This window comes from Amblyomma maculatum, chromosome 3 (genome assembly GCF_055883805.1).
Source record: "Amblyomma maculatum isolate TAMU_Amacu chromosome 3, ASM5588380v1, whole genome shotgun sequence".
In the NCBI taxonomy this organism is placed as follows: domain Eukaryota; kingdom Metazoa; phylum Arthropoda; class Arachnida; order Ixodida; family Ixodidae; genus Amblyomma; species Amblyomma maculatum.
Window position 1 is genome coordinate 130,927,816 of NC_139346.1, and position 20,960 is coordinate 130,948,775.

At 46.0% G+C, this 20,960-nt stretch overlaps 1 protein-coding gene across 2 annotated transcripts in view; it reads right to left on the reverse strand.

Annotated features, from left to right (window-relative positions):
- Positions 1 to 459: 459 nt before the first annotated feature.
- Positions 460 to 20,960, reverse strand: part of pcm (5'-3' exoribonuclease pacman) — an 88,446-nt gene continuing 67,945 nt past the window's right edge. Inside the window, exons 32-39 of one of the 2 annotated variants that reach the window (XM_084598050.1) lie at positions 17,206 to 17,365; positions 15,643 to 15,700; positions 13,852 to 13,933; positions 9,425 to 9,547; positions 5,443 to 5,491; positions 4,205 to 4,542; positions 1,608 to 1,859; positions 460 to 1,153 (exon numbers count right to left, since the gene is read on the reverse strand). In XM_084598050.1, the coding sequence (XP_084454176.1) occupies positions 785 to 1,153; positions 1,608 to 1,859; positions 4,205 to 4,542; positions 5,443 to 5,491; positions 9,425 to 9,547; positions 13,852 to 13,933; positions 15,643 to 15,700; positions 17,206 to 17,365 (1,431 nt within the window). In that variant the 3' untranslated portion in view covers positions 460 to 784. Of the gene's footprint in view, positions 1,169 to 1,607; positions 1,860 to 4,204; positions 4,543 to 5,442; positions 5,492 to 9,424; positions 9,548 to 13,851; positions 13,934 to 15,642; positions 15,701 to 17,205; positions 17,366 to 20,960 lie in introns of both variants that reach the window. The other variant, XM_084598049.1, reaches the window with a different exon arrangement.

Here is a 20,960-nt window from a genome sequence, read left to right on the forward strand (position 1 = left end):
TCACTTTACCAGGTAACATGTGTATCAAGTTCTTGTCTCTCTGGTACAGCCATGCGTAGCAGTGTTTTATTGCTACAAATGGGAACACACCTGAACATGCCACTGCACTGTTAAGCTGCAGGTCATAATAAGCATGTACCTACATCATAACAGTCACAAGCCCCTGCTGAACATGACATCACTGAATGTAGTTTGCAGCTGTACTTTTGTACTAATTACCAATGAGTGCCAGGACAAAATATCTGGAGTCTTTCAAGGTAAGTAAGAGGGCCAATTTCGCTCGGAAAATTGTAATATGGACAATGAAAGGAACAAAAAGAAAATAAGCCTGTCATTGAAAGATGAAAAAGGGATCACAAACAGTGTCAAAGCAGTAAATGACGAATTTTAACAATTATAGCCTCATAAATAATATCAAAAAGCAGTATTGTAAACACAGAATACAACCAATTATGATGCATAACTTTAAAAATTTTACACAACAAACATATCTAAAAACAAAATGTGTCATGTAGCATAGGAAAACTAGTGGCCGGAGGAAGCAAGCAGCAATTAAACACCACTATGCACAAAGTATAATAATTTCAAAAACCGATGTAGAAGATGAAAGAGAAAATGAATGGCATGACCAAGAAAAAAAAGCTTATGCTCGGTTACAGTCCGTCAAATCCAACTTTAAAAACCAACAGTGTGTCCACAGGCTGTGTTCCAACATCCTTGTGCAAAGATCTTAGCAACCATTCCCTCAGATACCAAAGTCGACTTGTGACCAGCTCAGCAGACCTCAAGAGGGGGCATTGGGGAACTTCACAGCCAGTCTAGACTTGCGAGAAGGTGGCTTTGATTCGGACGATGTGCTCCCTTCAGAAGCTGGGCGCGTGGTGCTGGGAGAAGCCCGCTTGGCCTTTAATATGACTGGCTGCGTGCCAGACGGCGACTGCGGTATAGCTGCCACGCTTGCCTCTGGCTTTTCGGCAGATGCCGTAGATGCCGAGGCCACCTGCTCCTTGGTGACAGCCTTGTTAGCCACAGTGTTGGGGCGCCTTAGTGGCACCATTGTTCTGGGTGGTTGTGCCTTGGAGCCCTCTGTTGCTTCTTTTTTCCTTCCGGGAGAGACGGAACCCGCGGCAGTGGCTGCCGACTTTGCAGGAGGCTGTTTCCGCAGTACCTGAAATGTGCAATGAAGCGATGATACTGAAAGTGGTGATATGCGGATATAACATGAAAATCATTTGCTATTTTCTCTCTCCCTCTTTCCCCCCTCCTACAAAATATGCTATTGTTTAAATTTATAACAAGCCTGCTGGCACCAATCATCACAAACCATCCTAGCCTGCTTTAATCTGAGCAGACATGCCATGGCCGCAAGGTCTACGTCGCCACACAGAGCACTGGTGACACATATATAGTCATGAAGACGGTTTCAAGCACTTGGGGAAAGAGTACGTACTAGCATTGCCTTTTACCTAGTATGGGACAGGGGCTACGAAAGACAGCTTCAAATTAATTTCGACCACGAGTAGTTCTCAAATGCCAGGTGGCTTAAAAATTATCCATGTCAGCTGATGAACCAACAATACAAAGAGTGATGAGTGTGCTGGCATCACCTGAGTGGGGACAAACACGCTCGCAGTGGCTGACAGCTGGTGTCCACTTCGTTCGGGCTCAGAGAGCTCTTTGTGCTGGCTGCCTATCTGCGGGCGGTGCTGTGGTCGGCCAGTGCTCATGTTCTGCTGTGTCATGGTGTCCCTGTGGGGTGACCAGCCCCTGCCGCCCATGGCATGGGGCCGCAGCAGCAAGTTGTCCGGGTGTGGTGGCTGCCTGTGTAGTTGTTGCTGTTGTTGCTGGTGCTGAGGATACTGCAAGTATGGTAAAAAGTTCGCAAATATATTTTACAGTTCTGGCATTCTGGCAAGTAGCTGAACTCATCCATGCCCATAACACTGAAAAATTTTCCCTCTTGCCCAGACTTCCAAATTTTTCGTACCAGCCGATCGAAGAGAGACGGTGGTGGCGTTATCTTCGCAGCTCATCCTGACCTGAACTGCTACCTGATGGCCATTAGTATTTATCATTTGTTTCCATATGCTGTATAGTTACCAGCCCTAATTTCACCATAGGTTCCGACACCTTGCTTTGTGCTCCTCTTTCACGACGCACTACACTCTCTCAAATCTTGGCACTCTCATGCCGCTTTGGTTATGTTCGGCGATATCAACTTTCCCAACATTACTTAGTGTGACCGCCCCCTTGCCACATAAAAGGTTAACACAGAAAACAATTTTGTTAACACGTGCCTAACATCTGTACTATCTCAAATCGCTAAATTGGCAAAGCCGTTGCATTAGAAAAGGATATGATGATGGTATCTACCAGCCTGTCTCAGCTCCTGAAGTGCACACAACAACACTCTGGCATTGTACACCCTTTTATCAAAAGTATGGAGACCAAGGGATTTGTTTCTGAGTCACAGCACGAAACTCACTATAGTTCCCCAGCATTGTAAGTTGCCAGAAGATAACATTTTAAGTTCTGTCCCCGTTAATGGGTATAGGACCCTAAAAACGCTGCAGCAGCCACACTACAAGGCACAGAAGTAAAGAAGTTAAAATTTCATCGCCCCCATTTCATGCAACCTTGAACAGACATGTGCAGACTGACTGTCACTGTGCAAATTAAATAGTGAGCCAATTGTTAAAATTTTTAACTTTTTTTGACAGGGTCGCATTCCATTTACTTTGAGGGCACCTGTACATATTAATATCTAGGAACAATCTAATGCCCTTAAAACATATTTTTTTAACAATTAAACCAATATCAAAACTGACTATTTCATTTCTTTTATAACAAGGTGCTACACATTCCTTGCTCGTTCAAGTGCCGTGCATGCATTACAGATCAGCGTATTCCATACCATGACTCGGCAAACTAACAAGCCACTTTAAAACATATTTTAAACAGTTAAAGCAATATCAGAACTGACTACGTGTAATTCCGGGCACAAAACGAAATCTGGGTTTCTTTTTTTCAATTTCATTTCTTTCACAGCAAAGTGCTACACATCCCTTGCTCGTTCAAGTGCCATGCAAGCATTACAGATTCGCTTATTCCCTACCATGACTGGGCAAACTAACAAGCCACTGAGATAGAGCTTGTAGTGCCAAACATCATGCTGCAAAAGCAGCCAGCCAAGATAAAGTTTATCAAGCTTCGAGTATATCCCCCTCCCTCGGTACAGAAATGAAGAATTTCTTTTCGCTTTCACAGCACTAACGACAAGGTCTTCCACCTTTCACTCAGATTCAGTGGCTGTCTGTATGAACTAATAAGAAATGTCAAGGTCACTATCTGGTCAGCAATGCAATCCATTAAATCTCAATGGTCACTGGCCACTGAAACGATCCACTAAGCCTTTTCATTTACTTGACTCCTCCTAATAGCTGAATGGCCTTTCCAGTTGTGATGTATGGATGCGAGAGTTGGACTGTGAAAAAGGCTGACCGCTGAAGAATTGACGCGTTTGAATTGTGGTGTTGGCGAAGACTCTTGAGAGTTCCTTGGACTGCCAGATCAAATCAGTCGATATTGCCGACCATAAACCCTGACTGCTCATTGGAGGGTCAAATTCTAAAGTTAAAGCTCAGCTACTTTGGTCATCTGATGAGAAGAGAGGAGCCGCTGGAAAAGATTTGATGTTGGGAAAGGTTGAGGGTTACCGGAGAAGGAGTAGGCAGTGAACGCGATGGTTAGATGGCATCCTCGAGGCGCTGCAGATGAAGTTATGTGATGTTAGGAAGCTAGTGAGAGACTGGAAAGCGTGGCGTGATATGGTTCATAGAGTCACGAAGAGTCGGACACGACTGAACTGAACTGAACAGCTGACTAAACTTACCTCGCATTAGGCGAGTACTTCTTCAACTTTTCTTACCCTAAGTTCCTCAACAATAATTTGACTTTTCAATGCAGGAAAACCATGCGCGAGCAGTTGTTAAGAAGTTGCCATGCTCTTTTGGTCCTACAAAACAATCTAACGCACATGGCTTACACACCGATAATCTTTATTCCTCTGCCCATTGGTCCCATTGGTCCTTCCCGACACTGCCCAGCAGATAGCACCCTCCCGTGGCACTGCCTGAAACTAGTTCTACTGAAGCGGGTGCCTTTGGCCCCCCACACCACTAACAAGGTGCTTTGTTGTACTTACAACAAACGCGGTAGGTCGTGGCATGAAAGCACTACGTGGGTTGGGTTGATAGTATGAACGCTGCTGCTGCCACTCGTTCCCCGGCGATGTCCTATACAGTGGTGTACGGGTAACTGGTGCTGGCATCCTCGGCATTTGCCACTTTGTGTCGTGAAGCTGTGACCGTGGTGCATCGGCTCGGCTGTTCAGTGCCTCCATTAGGCGGCGGTTGCTCTCAACAAATGAATCTGGAATGAGCGATGCCTCGCAAGGGGGTGGCATTCGAAGACGCGCACCGACCTCGCTCAGCGACAGTGGGTTGCCGAAAGGCAGGGGCATGTTGGGCCGCAGGGCCGGCACTGCATGGGATTAATTGAGTGATTAGAAACGAACTTTCCATCATGTCAGACACTGAAGTAGAGCAATCACACCACCATAGATGTTTTATCCGTGACCGATGATATGGGCCTCTTTGCTGTCCACAGGCAGATGTCAAAACTTTAAACTTTAATCCCCGTGGCTGGGATCGAATCCGCGCCCTCAGGACCAGTAGTAGAGCGCTCTAACCACCGGCCACCATGTTGGGGCGAGATGGGCTTATCTCAAGCACGTGACTATGAGCTACACGACTACAAAAGAATGAAATGACTGTCTCAAAGTGTCTTTGCATGCTAGCGAATAAAATAGATGCTCTAGGAAGCCGCTGTTCCGGTCAAAATGCCATTCCGGATATCGAAATATAATGTGCACTATTTGAATGTTTAAGCACGCTCGTTCCAGATGTCGAACGTCCAAGCAGATGGGGATTTGCATAGGTGAAAATTTTTCCTGTCCCTTACACACATGCTTCATACTTTTGTAATAAGTAAAAAAAAATTTCTTTTTGGTTTCCGGGTGGTAGAGTTTGCCGAAATTTGTATTCCATGCTCCCAAAAACTTCGTTGTATCAAAACTCTGGTGCAAAACTACTTTGTAAAACCGAGGAAAAAAATATGTGCGCTTCAATGGAAGCAAGCAACTGAAATGAAAGAAGTTTGTTACATTGCGAACTTCGTTATGTTGAGGTTCACATATAGAGGTTCAACTGTATGTCAGAAAGCACGGTCTGTATACTGGGACAACTGGCTGTTCTGGTTTACTTTTCAAGCCCTCAGAGCAAGCACACCAGAATTAGGGTTAGTTAGGGCACATAAAATAGATAGTTGTAATAGTAAAAAAAAAAAAAGGAATACAAGAACAAAAACAACAAAACAACTGACCTGCTAATGGAGTCTGCTCCATAGCCTTGGATGGAGCAGCAGCCTTTTTCTGCATAAAAATGCATATCAAACATATCAGATATCATTATTAGGAAATGAAAAAGTCTTTCCTACTTAATATAATCTTAATGCAAGTCCTTGTGAAGCTTAAAAGACTATGCATCAGGTTGCAGTAGTCTGTAAAAAAAAAGCATAGATGCTTGATGAGCCAGTATTATAAATTTATCTAGGTAATTTAAGTCAGGTTCATTTACCTTTAAAACTATTCAACGTTTTGTTAAACTGTAAATTTTTCCCATCACTAAGTAAATTTCAATAGGTACCATGTTCTCGTCACTGATTAAATATTTTTTGCAATGACATTAGGATACCTCAAAACCTGGCCTGCCAAACTTTGAGCCCCTATGCCAGCAGTTTATGTGACCTACAGCTTACACTGTAAACCAAGCAATTCTTCATTAAGAGCACTGAAATGTGTGCCTCCCACCCCAACACTGTGCTTCACATCAGGCAACAATAAATTTTGTTTTCTGGAAAAACTATGGCTACAAGTCACAGGCCGAGAGAATGGAAGATATCCTGTGAACCATGCAGTGTTGCTACTGCCAAACTGCGATTTGGAGCACCTTGGGGCCCCTGAGTGCCGTTTCTAAAAGGTCGGTTGCTCAGCAAGAAGCCAATATATCAGCACAGCTATTGTGAACAAATCGATTTACAGCTACCATCTTGCTGTTGCCTTCACTGTACATTATTTCAAGGTGTTCTGCAGCAAAGAAGTGTAACACTAAGAAAGCAATTATTACATTCATTATCTATACCAGTGATTATCTGAAGTACTTATTCAATCAAAAACAAAGAGTTTGGCTATTTATAGCCTAACCTGACAACCCTGCGGAGTGAACGACGCGAAGGCTAGCAGCGCTATGTCAGCGGCATCAAGGCATCCTGCTTTATATATTATTTTGCTCAAACGGCTAAGTATGAGGTTGCCTTCAATGCAATAGATGGCGCTACACAAGCACAACTTATCATCATCATCACAGTCTGGCCCACCATTCTTCGCCTCGGCTCCTGATCCCTCTACAGCCCTGTCGTTATCATCATCATTGCTTGATAGATTCATTTTGGAGCATTTTGGCGCAATTTTGGCAGTTTGTAGCATGATGGCACAGCAAATCGCGTTTGGTGAAGAATGGCGCAATTGGAGCAAGAGTGGAAGCACTGGGACGGCCATGGTGCATGGCCAACATGGGCAGAGTTGCTCCTACTGCCATGTTATCAATATGACTGTGCATTCCAAGCAAGCTCATGCACTGGTGAAAAGCGACCCTCCAGATCTAAAGTAAGAACTAAGTAATTCGACCCAAGCTGGTTTGAAAATTTGGTGTGCCAGTGTGGTCCTGGCCAACACCCACGTAAGCCTATGGTCACTGTCACACCCACAATAAGGGTGCTGTTTCGAGGTGCGACCACTTGGACTGCAATCATGCAACTACTGGGGGTGTGCAATACATGAATAACCAAATATGAATTGAATACCAAATTCTCGAATTATTCGATTATAGTGAATTGAATACCTACACTCCGTTTCATGCATCAAGTGCAACACTGCCAAAACTAGAGCTCTTGTTTGTGCTCCCTGCATCCGCGATAAAAAATAGTGCCTGCTCTTGACGAGAGGAAATAATAGTTGCTTTGTCTGCAAGCTTAATACATCTTACATTTGCTATCAACTCCATAAAAAGCAGCTTTTTTAAGAAGAAAAAATCGGATTAGGGGTACTTTTACGTTTTGTTTGTCGTTTTTGTTTGAGTCGCGTTTTCGCTGCCCCGCAACCCTGCCAGCGGTGCCCTCCACGCTGTGCAACGCAGCGACCTCAACTGCCTCTCCGGAGTGAATTTTTTCTATAAGATCCGCACTGCGAAGATGTCCAAGCACGAGAAGCAAGTTATTGCAAACGTGTATGCTCGGAATAGAGCCCGTTTCAGCAGAAACCACTCTACCACGGAAGGAGCACATAGTGATATGCCTCCTTTTTACTGCGAAAGCAATACTACTCTAGGTTTCGAGCCTTCAGCGTAGCGCGGCGGTGCCCACGTCTTACCCACGTGACACTGTGACGTCACACCCCACGTGACACTAGGGTGAGAGCTGGGCTACCAACTCAAGCGGTCGGCGTAGTCCGGCGGTAGCCACGTCTTACCCACTAATGCTGTGATGTCACACCCCACACGACACAAAAGCGAGAAATGGGCTCCTAACTCAAGCGGTCGGCGTGGCGCAGTCGGGGCCGTGGCTCAGTTGGCAGGAGCTGCCAACTTGAGTCTCTTGTTTCACATGGGACGGTTATGTCAGAACCAGCCTGCTAGGACCCTGGCATTCACGTTACCCCTATAGGCCACTAAGGCACGTTCATACGGCTTGGTTAAAGTGGGGCTTTATATGTGGGCTGAGGAAGAAGAAAAAGAGAAGAAGCAGAATGCTCGGTCACCCGCAGCTAATGCTTTTGCTCAATATTTGGTTCAGCAGCGTTAAACTCTTGCAATTTTTTTTTTCTTGCGGACTACTTGCGCAGCTTTCGCTGCGTTGCACCTGATGTATGAAACACAGTATAGTATATTTGAACGATGAATATTCAATATATTTTGCAACAGACGAGACACACAAGAAGAGTGGCCCCAGCTGATGCCATTGGAAACCTATGGTGTCTGACCCTAGTTAATTTGGACAGAGGGCTGATATAGGAGGCACTAACCGCGATGCCAGCAATCATCCAAACAGACCATCCTGAACAGAATTGTTCGTAACGGTGGTGTCCATGAACCTCAGGTGTGCACTCTGTAGCAGGTGCAATATGATCGGAAGTCTCTCGTAAGAAATGTAGCCCAACAGCATAGTTTCATTTTCGCTTTTCTTACACCTGCATCATCCCGCTGCTGCCCCTGAGTGCACGCATCGGCCAGTCGGGTCATTTTGGACACCAATTCCCATGTTCGATTTCTTTTTACGACGTACACTGGCTAGAGGTGGAAAGTGCTCCAATGCCAGTGAACCCAACTGGACACTGCCAAAAACCGTTTGCATTCCAGTGCTTAGCTGATGAACCTCTGTATAATGGTTGCTTGCACTTGAGATGAAACCGGAATGAGAACATTATTCCTCGGTCTTGTCAAATGGTTCACTTTGCGCATATTTTAAGGAAGGCCCTCTTCCCAAAATGGCCCTTTCGCGTTTTAAGGATGGCTTGCTGCATAGTTCACGTGGTGAAGCATAGCAGTGAAGCACACAATGCGATGAAACTACGATGGATTAGAAAATTTTCGGTGTATTCGGTAATTTTCAAACACTCAGAAAATTCCAAATGTCACTTTTTCGAATATGAACACGATTGAATAACGAACATATTCGATTCATGCTGAACACTTAGGATATTTGCACACCCCTATTTATTAATCAATGGCATCACGTTAGGGTACTCCTTCGGTCGCTGCTTCAATGGTACTACGGCAAAATCGGAATCAGGCATTCCCACACAACATTCCATAACTTCGAATTACCCGAGCAGGTTCAGGCTGTGGGTTAAAATTATCCAGCAAGACTTTACTTTAGGAATAGTGAGACCACAGAGATTCTTTAAATCATTTAGAACAATGGATTACCCGAGTTCAAATTATTGAGGTTTTATTGTAATAGCTCTTCAAGCTTAGCGCAACTCTAGCATATGCAAAGCAAGTGCTGCATCGAATGCCAGTGCCACATGCAAGTTAGAAAAGCTGTATCTCTCTCTGATTTAACCATACAATACAGTGAGCTTCTACTCTGCAAGCTGCCCAGTGGATGTTAAGAGTGCAAAAAATATTACACACTCCACTACACCAAAAGAAATAAGAATTTGCTTCAAACTTCATTTTGTTTAATCTGCCTGAAAAAATATTTAGGACAAAAAGAAGGGAAAGGCAATATTGATTTCAAAAGCACTCACCATTACAAATGCAAGGGCCTGCTGGGCTACGTCTTGCAGTGCAGAGTTTTTGTTGTCCGTGCAGGCACTGGCAAACTTCTCTCCATTCGGAAGAGTGACGAATGCCTTGAACTTCTTAGGAGGCTACAAGAGAGAGTGAAGGCATCCCCATCAAATATGGCGTGACCTAACAGTTCGAGTTACCATAAGGAATGCTATGCCCATAACATTCCTGCCAAAGTAGTGGGTAACAAAGGCATGTCAGTGATCAGGAAAATCACTAGTTGCATAATCTTACACAGCCTCAGTTTTAAAACGAGGACTGCAGCTCAAGAAGTTTAGAACATGCATAAAACTCATTATAACTACCAATTTTGAAACATGTTCTTAAGCATCAAGACGCAACACGAATACCTCAGCAATACCACATACAGATAAACCTCAATAAACCGTACTTGATAAAATTCATAATTTACTTTGTAGCACTCAAACTTCATTACATTGAAATTCTCCTAGTATGAGAAAAACTTCCCCAGAATATAATCACAGACGATTCACGAAAGAAATTTTTATTTCTGGAGAAATAGTCTATCACTTCTTTACTTTTGTTTGCCATTGAAAATGATGTCACGTGTGGATTTGAATGCCTACAGTGATTTCACTGCATCGCACTCGTGTTGCAGACCCAAGAACTACCTCAGCAAATCTATCGTGCAGCACACCATGCCAGTGCTCAAGATGACAAAGTTGCCAGTATTCACCACGTTACTGTAAAAACCCGCATATAATACGAGGTTTTTTTTCCCGATTTTATCATGCCATTATTCTGCCTTGTATTACACGTGGATCTGAACAAATTTAATCTTAAATGCACAGTTCCACCCTCGTTATTAATTAGCGCTATCAGAGTCAAAAGGTTGTCTAGCAAACCACTATTTTCAAAATCCCTGACTTTTCCTTGTTTTCCCCAATTATTTCATGACTAATTCCCTGACAAGTGAAGAGGCTCAAAAATGTAGCTGCTGATGATAATGAGCATAGACGAATAATTCCCAACAAAAAGCTATTTATTAATCATATTCTGCAGTTTACAATAGTGCAACGCTGTTATTAGTGTTAATGGCCGATAAAAACGTCGCAAGTTTACTGAAAATTAAAAGCGCGCTGATGCCAGCCTCAACACAGCTTTTGATACTACCAGTTGCTAAATTTCCTATAGGTCCCATGTATCGAAAAACGGCGGTTTTGACTGGTCAAAATTCGGGTGTATCAGGATGTGAGGCACCCTAGGTCACAGCCAGTCTCGAGGGTAGCGCGCTCTCCCTCGAGACCAGCCGTGCCTAGGTGTATACTAATAGAGGTGATGCCCGAGGCCATTAAAGGAAACTGAGTCTAAATTGCAAACTTTCAGATTGTTGATAAATGCGCAATCAGCAGGAAAATAAAATTACTTGAAACTTGCAGTAGCAAAAAGTTTTAAAGATAACAGCCGTAGAGTTAATTAAGTGGCGACGCAAGTCTTAGAATGGCCGAAAATGTTCAAAAATTGATTTTAAGACAAACTCATTTTCAGAAAGTTTATCCTTTCGAGCACCTGCACTCAAATTATTAACGCTGAATTCGGACAGGAAATGCGATAAAACCGGCTTTCAAAATGTCACGGCAGCCACGAAATGCCTCTGGAAAGAGGTATTTTGTTCAAAATTCCCGTGCGCGCTGCGGGCGTTGCAGCCAGCCGATTGCCGCCATCTTGGGCTTGGTTTAAAGTTGTTTTCTTTGTGCGCAGTTTGCGCTATCTCAAAATGGCTTTGCTCAAGTCCTCTATGGCTCAAGCAAACTGGCTGCGCACGGTGATTTTCCGAAGACCGTTTATGGTCTCCAATTACTTCTCATGCAGAGCACTTGAAAAGTGCGCCGTTCCGCGTCTCCCAATGGCTGGCGTGATCGGCGCGTCATTGTTTTTTTTTCTTGCTGTTTTACGCTCGCCGCCGTGGCCGCCGCTTCATGCGCGTCTCAGTTTGCGCTCGTGTTTCTCGATGCACCGCTTTGTGCAGTTTTTCCTCGTGATCGAGATGCCGGAAAACAGTAGATTGTAACCGTGCACGCACCGAGCCTTTGAAAGCCGTAAGAAACGGGCGTGGAACAAAAACCAGAAGACGCCAGCTACAAGCGTGCCATCGGGACCAGAGTTAGAGCCGGCGCCAGACTTGTTAGATGTGCAGGAAACATCAATCATGCTGCCTGACGACGACACAGCAGGTTCAAATTACAGCGCGAATTGCATTCCGAATCATGGTACACTGAGTTCATGCCTTACGGCAGAAGTCCGTTCTGTCAGGAAAGTCCACGATCCAACGAGAGTTTCACCTCGGCATTGGCGCGGAATGCAATGCCGGTACCGAGTTCGTGATTGTGGACATGAAAGTGTTAAGCAATTTTACCGCACACATGAAGCGCGGAACCTGCGGCGACATCGCGAAGACGTGAGCGCTCAACTGCTGAAGTGTAACAATGGACCTCAGCTGTAGCTCAGCTCGCTGATCGCTTTCACGCTGGCAGCTGCCGGTGAGATTATTTCTGCTTTTTGTCGCATACTACTCTCACCCAGCGCTTCCGCATATTTTATAGAGTACCCAACTCACGTGCGTATTGGTTCTTCTATTGTGGCAGCTCAGCCATGTGCTGGCGTCATAGTAATAAATCGCGCCTGGCCTTGCAGCGCGGCCGCGATGGGGGCCGAGCGCTCAGCACAAAACGTAGATACTTACTGTGCGCCAGCTTAAAATGAAAATGCACTGCAGAATATGTTGTTTCATTTTCCCTGACATTTCTCTGATTTTTCCCAGTGCATAAAATTTCCCTGACAAATCCCGGTTTTCCCGGTTACTAGACACCCTGATCAGGCTTACAGCCAGAAGAGGCGCCATTTAGCAGTGGCATAGGCTGATGATTTTGGTTTCACCACGCTAACCCCGTGATCCTCGCTATTACAGTGCCCGTAATGCACACGCGACTGGAAGGAGGTCGATCACACCTCGCACGATGTAGGGATAGTGAAATGATCACTCGGCATGTTGCACAGATCCCTCACGTGTTTCTCTAGCCATGCCCTAAAGCTGAATTGCTGACGCTTGAGCAGCATTCTCAAGGAGCGCATCGGTCCCACCTTTGAAAAATGCGGGATAACGAACGCATTTAGAGGTATGAGAAAGATGTCTTCAGCAAAGAACTCTCGGCAAATAATACACCAGATGACAATGATTGCAAAAACCCTGAATCCGAGAACACTTCCTGGGTGTATACGCCGCGCACAAGCTGCACGCAGTGCTGAACGTGAAAAAGCACGAGCACGTTGCATGCTAGCTGGCAGCTCATGCGCTGTCGTTCCGTGACCCGAGATGGAAGCGGCTACCATTTGTGGCTTCAACGACTGCTAGGGCGAACGCCAGCTGCTCTTTTTCACAGTGCGTGAAATTTTTCGATCTAGCGCGTCGGCGCGAAAAGGGAAGCGAACCTGGCACATGAAGGTTCGTGGCGATATTCAGCGCCTGGTGCAGAGTGGCGTTGGATGCTAAAGTGCGAAGCGGGTATGCCTCGCGGGGTAACCGCGAAATGTAGTGCAAATAAATACTTTACTGATCTTCCTTCGCTCACATTATACATGAAATAATTTTTTTTTTTTTTTTCCATTTTTGCCATCCTGAAATTACACCTCATATTATATGTGGGTTGTTATGGTATGTTTTAGCAATCAAACTCTTTTCATGCCGCACCTACTGGAGATAAGGAGATGCCTTTATAGACATGCTCACAGCTGCCATAGGAGTGCTCATGTATGAACTAAACAAACCATCATATGTTACCTACAGAACACGTGTACATGTCCTTTACAGTATTTAACAGTTCATCTTACCAAAAGGTGATTTCTTGAATTGTAAATTTTGTTAAAGAAGTTGGGAGTAGGCAAAGCCTAAGACAAAGTTTGAAGAGCCTCCTTTCTTTCTTTTCACATATGTCCACAAGCTGCTCTTCTACAAAAGTCTACTTAAAGAAGACCATTTCTATTTTCCACTTTCAAAGCACCCCCAGTTAAAGGCAACCTGCGTGTCCCGTTTTTAAAGACACTAGGTATGTTGCGAAGGACCCTGAAAATCTGCAGCAGGCCTCAATTTGGCTATCTTTTTTGCGTTACTAGACTGAATGCACGCTGCTTCCACTTCATCGCAACACAACAGTGCAGTGTGTGCACTTATTACAAACACTGTGTGCAGGAAAACAATGCCACAGAGTGAGCAGTTAAGAAATAAAGAAGGCATCTACGAAGGGGTGAGTCAAATATGCAAGGAATGTGCATAACGAAAGCTTCAATTTTGCACTACTGCCTGCCTGGTCTGTTTTCAAAGCGCGCAAATCTGTCTCAAAGAACATATGGACTCCCCCACACTCACCTCTCCATCCATTCCAACGTAATAATGCTCTGGCTCGGCACCCATTACTTCTTTTGTGCGCCTCACCAGGTCCTCCAGGATGCTGCGTCAATTGAAAAGGACACTTTTCGTCATTATCCTCCGCAAAAGTGAATGCTGTGAAAACAAACCATGCACAATGTGTCGAAAGAGAGAACAAAAGATAGACAAGCGAGGTGCCTGTCATTTTGTCCCTCAGAACCTTCGAGAAGTAGAACGCCTTATTGTGTTCTGAATCAATTTCATAAGAGTTTGTCCAACTGTCTGCTAAGAACACAGTGTGCTCATTCTCTTTATGTTTGGAATGTAGCACGCTCTAACTGTAGTGTAATAAATAACTGCGAGCCTAAGTGATAAGCCTGAGACTGCCTTGATATAAAGAACATTTCAGAAATTACAACAAAACAAATGGGATTACAATCTGAGCACCCATTGCTATGCTATGCGTTCCATGAGCAAGGTGATACTACACTCAAAACAAACTTTCAAGAAAACAAGCCTCAATGTTCTAAACTAGCACACACTGCCTCAATACATATTAGTACACTGCATATTTGAGGATCCAGGTAAAATGAGAAGAGCAAGATGGGTACACAGTATAAAAAGAGCACTAAACAAGGGCAGAGGGGGGGAACCTCAGTTCCCAGGTCCAGCCAATGTTTTGACAAGTGGACTTGTCTTCCTCTGGGCAAAGCGATCATCACTGGCACGGATTTAAATACGCTTTTGCTTCCAAAGAAGAAAAGCTGGGGAGAGGGAGGGTAGTTTAGAAGAAAGTAAACCAATGAGTGAAAAAATTAAAAAAAAAGCTATCTTCAGTATGTATTTCTCAGCCTGGACCCAGTGATCAGGTGGCCTGAAAAATAAATAAAAGCAGCAGTACCAGGAAAAGCTACACTGTGCACATAAAGCAGGTTCTGTGCAGACACCACTTTCTTGAAAAGGGACAGGCATTCCAAAGGGTCCTGATAAGGAATATATCTGAACAAGTCTCAAAAGTTTTGGGCAAAGGGGGGAGAAGGACAAAGAAAAGGAATATAATAACAGGACAGTGCACCACACCTGCCACCCTCTCTATCCTTCCTGGGCAATAGCATTAGGTGCACGTTTCTCAGAACAGGCTTCCTTCTTATCACTTCCTACTGTAGTTAGGCCTTAAACTTTTTATTTTTTTGGCCTGGCAGGTGTGGTTCATTGCCCCGTTATTATTCTGTTTCTTAGTCCTTCTCGCCTCCCCAGCTTTTCTTCTTCGGAAGCCAAAGCATAATTAAACCCCTGCCAGTGACGATTGCTCTGGTCAGATTAAGACAAACCCACTCGTAGAAAGTAAACATTGGCTCGACCGGCAAACTGAGGCTTCCCCCCTCTATCTTTGTTCAGTGCTTTTTTTGACCCTGTCTATTTGGAGCACTCAGGATTTGCTTCGGGGTGAAATTCAGTGCCACATAAAAAGAGTGCTATAGATTCCAAAAAGGAATTTTTTTTTGATTATCTGATTCCTATTTTTCCTGCCATGCTACTTAAGAATAATTTGGAATTTCCCATTCCCTTTTTTAAGCAGTTCCCTGTGTGGGACAAGCACAACCATACAACACTTCCTCAGAACAGAAAACCGGAGGCAAGTAACAATTAGAATGTGATATGAAGGCAAGACATAACCAGTGCAACACTAGCGGTGGCTTTCTTTTGTCTTGGTTGTTTCCCACCCTATTTTGCAAAAAGGTACCTCTCGCTCGGTGAGTACTGAATGTACTGGGCAGCAGCACCACATACCTCGATGATGACACAGCTGGGGAAATGCTGGCACTTCCCTGCACCTGCCCTTGTGCCCCTGCAGACACCACAAAGCCAGGTCACTCACCTCCACGGCCACCACGCTAACGCCAGCAGTATAACTAAGGGCATGACAGCGCTCGAGTAGCCCACTGCACATAAATACTAACATCATACCAGAAAAGCTAATATCGCAAATAAGGCATAAATCTTTAACATGAAGGAAGAAAACTGGACAATGGAGAGAGAGAGAGAGAGAGAGAGATAAGGTTTCAAAGAGGCATGCAACATATACTCTCGTGTTGCAAGACGTGGAAATGCCTACGTTCTCAACTGACAATATGAGTGAGGCATTAGCAGGGAGCTTGTGGCAGGCCGAAATGCTGGTGAACACTGAATCAGAACTAGAGACGGTGAGTGTGTATTTCCTTGCATGGCCAAAGTCTAGGCAGTATACAATTAGCAGTGTGTGAACCTTCAACTTTCAGACTGCGACCAATTGAATAACTTTAAATAAACCAACTTGACCAAGTAATATCCATTATGCTTTTGAGTTCTGAACTTGAACAGAATGAGACAAAAAGCTTGAATGAATTTCTGATCATGTAATATTAGAAATCCTTAAATATATTTCAAACCCGAAACAATGAGCGGCCCGTTCCTGCCCTCCGAGTCAACTTTATAAAGTTTAAATCCTAGCTGCCATTCATGCCTATGCTGGGCTGCATAGAACAGAGCCTTTTTTCCATACTTTGCGTGGAAATGTGTCGCGCACTACCAACTACGGTTGAGCTGCATCTATGTAGCCTCCTTGCCTGATGTGTCACACAGCTTGCAAGCTATTATGTGTGCTGCATTAGACAGCGACGCTCTTAAAATACCAGAGTGCTAAGTCCCACTAATAACACTGCAAAAAATTATTTCAACAAGTGAAGTGTCATGCACACCTTTCTCAAATCTTGCGTTAGCTGTAAACAATCTTTTATGGTCTCAATGACTTTGCTTTTCATGACTGACTGCTAAAAAAAAAATATGCTACCATGCTGAAAACAGGTATGGTATGTTTGGTCTAACATTTGAAAGTTTTACGTCGGGTATGCCAGATGCTGCCCCCCCCCCCCCCCCCCCCGGTCCAGTGGAGGGTTCCAGAATAATCTCAAGCAAATCGGAATCTTCGATGCTCACAGGCATTGTGCATCACCAAGACATTTTTCCTTTCTGCGTGCACAAAAATGCAGCCACTGCGAATGGGATTTGATCCTCCAACCCAATTCTGATTATTTTTCAGCCACCATTTGAAATTCGATTGAATATGAAATTTCACTGCTGAGACAGTCCTTTCTCAAGCGACATTGCAACAAGCTAGCTATGCAAGTAGATAAGAGGGAGTGCAGTGACATTTTCCACTTTGTACGCAGTTAAGCTATATATCCACACTGTGACTCATGGAAATGCAAACGGATGCCCAGGTTAACCTTGGGTGGTGTATGGCGCAGTGATGCTCTCGCTTAAAAAAAAGTGCTATGGTGAAGCCAAACACTTCCTCTGCACTGTCCCACTCACCTTTGAAGAGATCGTCCAGTGACAGGGGAGTGCCCTGGATGTGTTGCGAGGACAATGGCTGTGGTGCTGGTGGCATTTGGGTTGCTGCCTTCTGCAGCCCCACCCACAGGGAGGCAAAGTCTGAGCTGCTTTCCCTGGACACCTCGGACGAAGGCGATGACTTTGACGAATGAAAATAAGAAAAAGACGGCTATACACGCACAGAAATACAAGGGCCCCTAAACTCCTAAAGCAGCAGCAGTGAATGGTACCAGCTGAGTTAAGGCAACTGTCATCTAAACACATCAATTACGGTGCCAGGTAGAAAAGCTTATCTTGTCAAAGATGTTGGCTAGTTTGCTTCAAAGCCCCAGGCACAGGTGGCATTTGATTGCCGCGGGGTTAGCCCAATACCGACAGGCACTGTGTTACCTCCTCATCCCAGGAAAAAAAATGTGGCCTGTCATATAGACCCTATTCACTATCAGGTTTAGCAGGTGGCAGTTGTGGCAACCCTGTACTATGGAGATGCTATACCTTTGGGCGGTTCGAAACTAAAAGCACAGAAAAAATGTTTCCCAAGCGTTTCGGCGCCAGTCTACCGGCATCCTCCCTGCTGCACGTCGTTCATTTGTCGGACACTTGAGACGGCGTCGGAACCAGAGCTCGGGTTTCAAATATGCCGTGTCATGATTTGACATAGGCTCTCTCTTTCTTTCTCCTCTCCGACGTTGTGTTGTGCGTGCCATGGTTGCCAGTACAGCTGCAATGACGTCACGTGAATAAGCTCTATACAGCCAGAAAGGTTAAAAACCCTCGATACCTTTTCCATGTCTACCCTTCAAAGTCAGATTGCCCTGTAGGAAAGTTACGGTGGCCCAGTTTATTTGTCAGTCGAGCCCGCTTATAACGAACCTGAGCATCACGCGGCGTCCGTTCGTTATATCCCGAAGTTCGTAGTAACTGGACCACAAACTAAAAAAGAGAAAAAAAGAAAAGTTGGCGGTCAAAACACGAAATTTATTTCTTAGCAAAAAAGTCTGTGATGCTCGTCTGTTTCTGCAGTGCAGATGCGATGAGGGCGGTCTCCAGTTTATTTAAAGCACTAGCGTGCTCTTCGCCGAGTCCCTTGGCATAGACAAGTTGTCTGAGGACCTCTATATAGCCCATTGCTACAGATGTGCTTACGGGTGCTGGCTCAGACGTTTCATCTTCATCTGATTCTTCCGCGTCGCTCTCGGCCCGCACTCCAGAAACGATGCCTTCGTCCGTGCACGGTTCCGCAATATCCGCGTCTTCATCCGCAGAAATAAAATCCTGCCAACCAATGCCAGGGCCTCCCATGTCGGAGTCGACGACGCGCTGCCACAAATCGCCGCCAGAATCATCATCATCGGAGGCATCAGGCCCCGTCCGGTACTGCGTCAACAAAGCCGGCCTTGCGGAAACAGTTTCGCACGCAAGCGGTCGTCGCCTCCGCCCAGGCCGCCTTCACCATCTCAAGGGCTGAATACAATGAAACTCGGAGCGGCAAGTTAGCGGCCGGACGGTCAACGGCGATGAGCAAGCGCTGCACAATGCGGCAACTATACGATTCCTTAAAGGAGCGTATTATGCCCAAATCAAGAGGCTGCACTTTAGAAGTGGTATTGGGCGGCAGGAAAAGTACAGTCACTGCCGTCAGAGACGTTTGCACGTGGTGCGCTGAGCAATTGTCGAGCAACAGCAGCACGCGCCTGCTTTGCCTCTGCATGTCGCGGTCAAACTTGCCCAGCCACTCTGCGAGTAAATCCCGTGTCATCCAGGACTTAGTATTGTGCCTGTAGTGCACGGGTACATGGTTCCGAAAGCAACGTGGCTTCTTGGATTTTCCGATTACAAACGGCATGCGCCGGTCGCTGCCATTCATATTAGTGCACAGAAGAACTGTAACGCGCACTTTACTGCGTTTACCGCCAGCGCATGACTCCCCTTTCATGGAGTGCGTCTTGTCTGGAAGCATCTGATAAAATAATGCAGTTTCATCTGCGTTATACACATCCTGCTCCGCGTAGCTTGGAATAATGACTCGGTTTGTTGCAAGCCAATTGGCAACGTCCTGGTCACTTACCGAACGCGCCTCACAATCCCATGCCGCACTTTGAACCGATGTAGCCAGCCATTGCCTGGGCAGAAGTCGGGAAAATCTAGTAGGAATGCGAAGTCTTTGGCTTTGCCCAGCATCATTGGTCCACTTATTGGAATGTTGCGAGCCCGTGCGTCGACGAACCACTTCAGCAGCGCATCCTCTACGTCCGCATAGGTGGCCTTCCGCAGGCGCTTTCTGTCCGCTGTGTTGGTGTTGGAGCTGGCGATCTTTTCCTTATTCTTCAGAATTGTCGAGATGGTTGATTTCGACACGTTGCACTTCTTCACCAGCTCGCAATTTTTAGCACCTTGAGGCAGTTCCGTCACAATTGCTCGCTTCGTTGCCATGTCCAGCACTTTTCGTTTCGTGAGCGCTGGAGGCAGGCAATTCCCGTCCGCCATCCCGAATTATACGACTCAGGCCCGACAGACGAAGCGCTCACACCACACACACGAAAATGACAACAAAGCGCCGCAACTGACGGAGCACGTGCGCACGTGCGACAACTGATTTATTTAAAGGAAAGGAAAGGCGCGGTAACTGTCTCACTTGTTTTCTGTGGACACCTCAACCGCGCCGTAAGGGAAGGGAGGAAGATGGGAGTGAAAAAGAGAGAAAGAGGAGCCGTAGTGGAGGGCTACGGAGTAATTTCGACCGCCTGGGGATCTTTAACGTGCGCTGACATCGCACAGCACACGGACGCCTCTTCGTTTCGCCTCCATCGAAACGCAGCCGCCGAGGTACGTGCGACAATCACGCGAGGCAAGCGAGGAAGTGCCTAAGGAATGGAACGGAACGGACCAGACACACAGCGGGCCATGGTATGCAGCGGGGAGACCAATGAGAGGCATCCCTGAGCGTCAGTGCTGCCACCTGTTGGCTCCTACCGTAGTTGCTTTCAACCACCCATGGCCTCCGAGATTACCTCCGCAAATCTCGGAGGCCACGAACCGTCACCGCCGTACTGAATGCAGCGGCGCGCCGCTGCGCATTCAGTCCGCCCGTGCAAACAGTACCACCGCTAGCATATGGAGAGGCCTGCCTCCTGGCGCCCCGCGCCCTTGGCACGGCCACTCAATGGAACAGCCAGGAAACGAAACGACGAAACTTCAAAGACTATGCCGGCGGCCGGCGCCGTGGAGACAGGCGAAGACGAGGGAATGGCGAGAGGAGAGGGGAGCGGAGTTGCGAGGAGGGGCGGCAGCGTGGCCTTGGAGGCCACACCACGCGCCGACACTCGTAGGCAGCGCGCGTCGGCGAGCAAAGGGTAGCTCGCTTGCGAGGAGAATTGCGAAAACAGACCAAAAGGGATGGGAGCCCATCGTTATCTCGTATCGGGGCGCCGGGTTTACGCCGTCCATTCGCTGTAACCGATCGGCTGCGCTCATGGACGTTCGTTATACGTGCGATCTTGTGCCATTGAAGTAATGTATATTTTGGCGGCCGCTCCGGTCTCGTTCGTTATAAGCGAAAGGTCGTCTTAAGTAGGGCCGTTATAAGTGGGCTCGACTGTACATTGCATTGAACCCACCCAAAGGCAAGTGGAAAAATATGGTAGGGTGTTTCCACATAAGATCAAAGAAAGTATGGTCAATCACCTTTTACATTTACAGTCGAACCCGGATATATCGAACTCGAAGGGTATTGC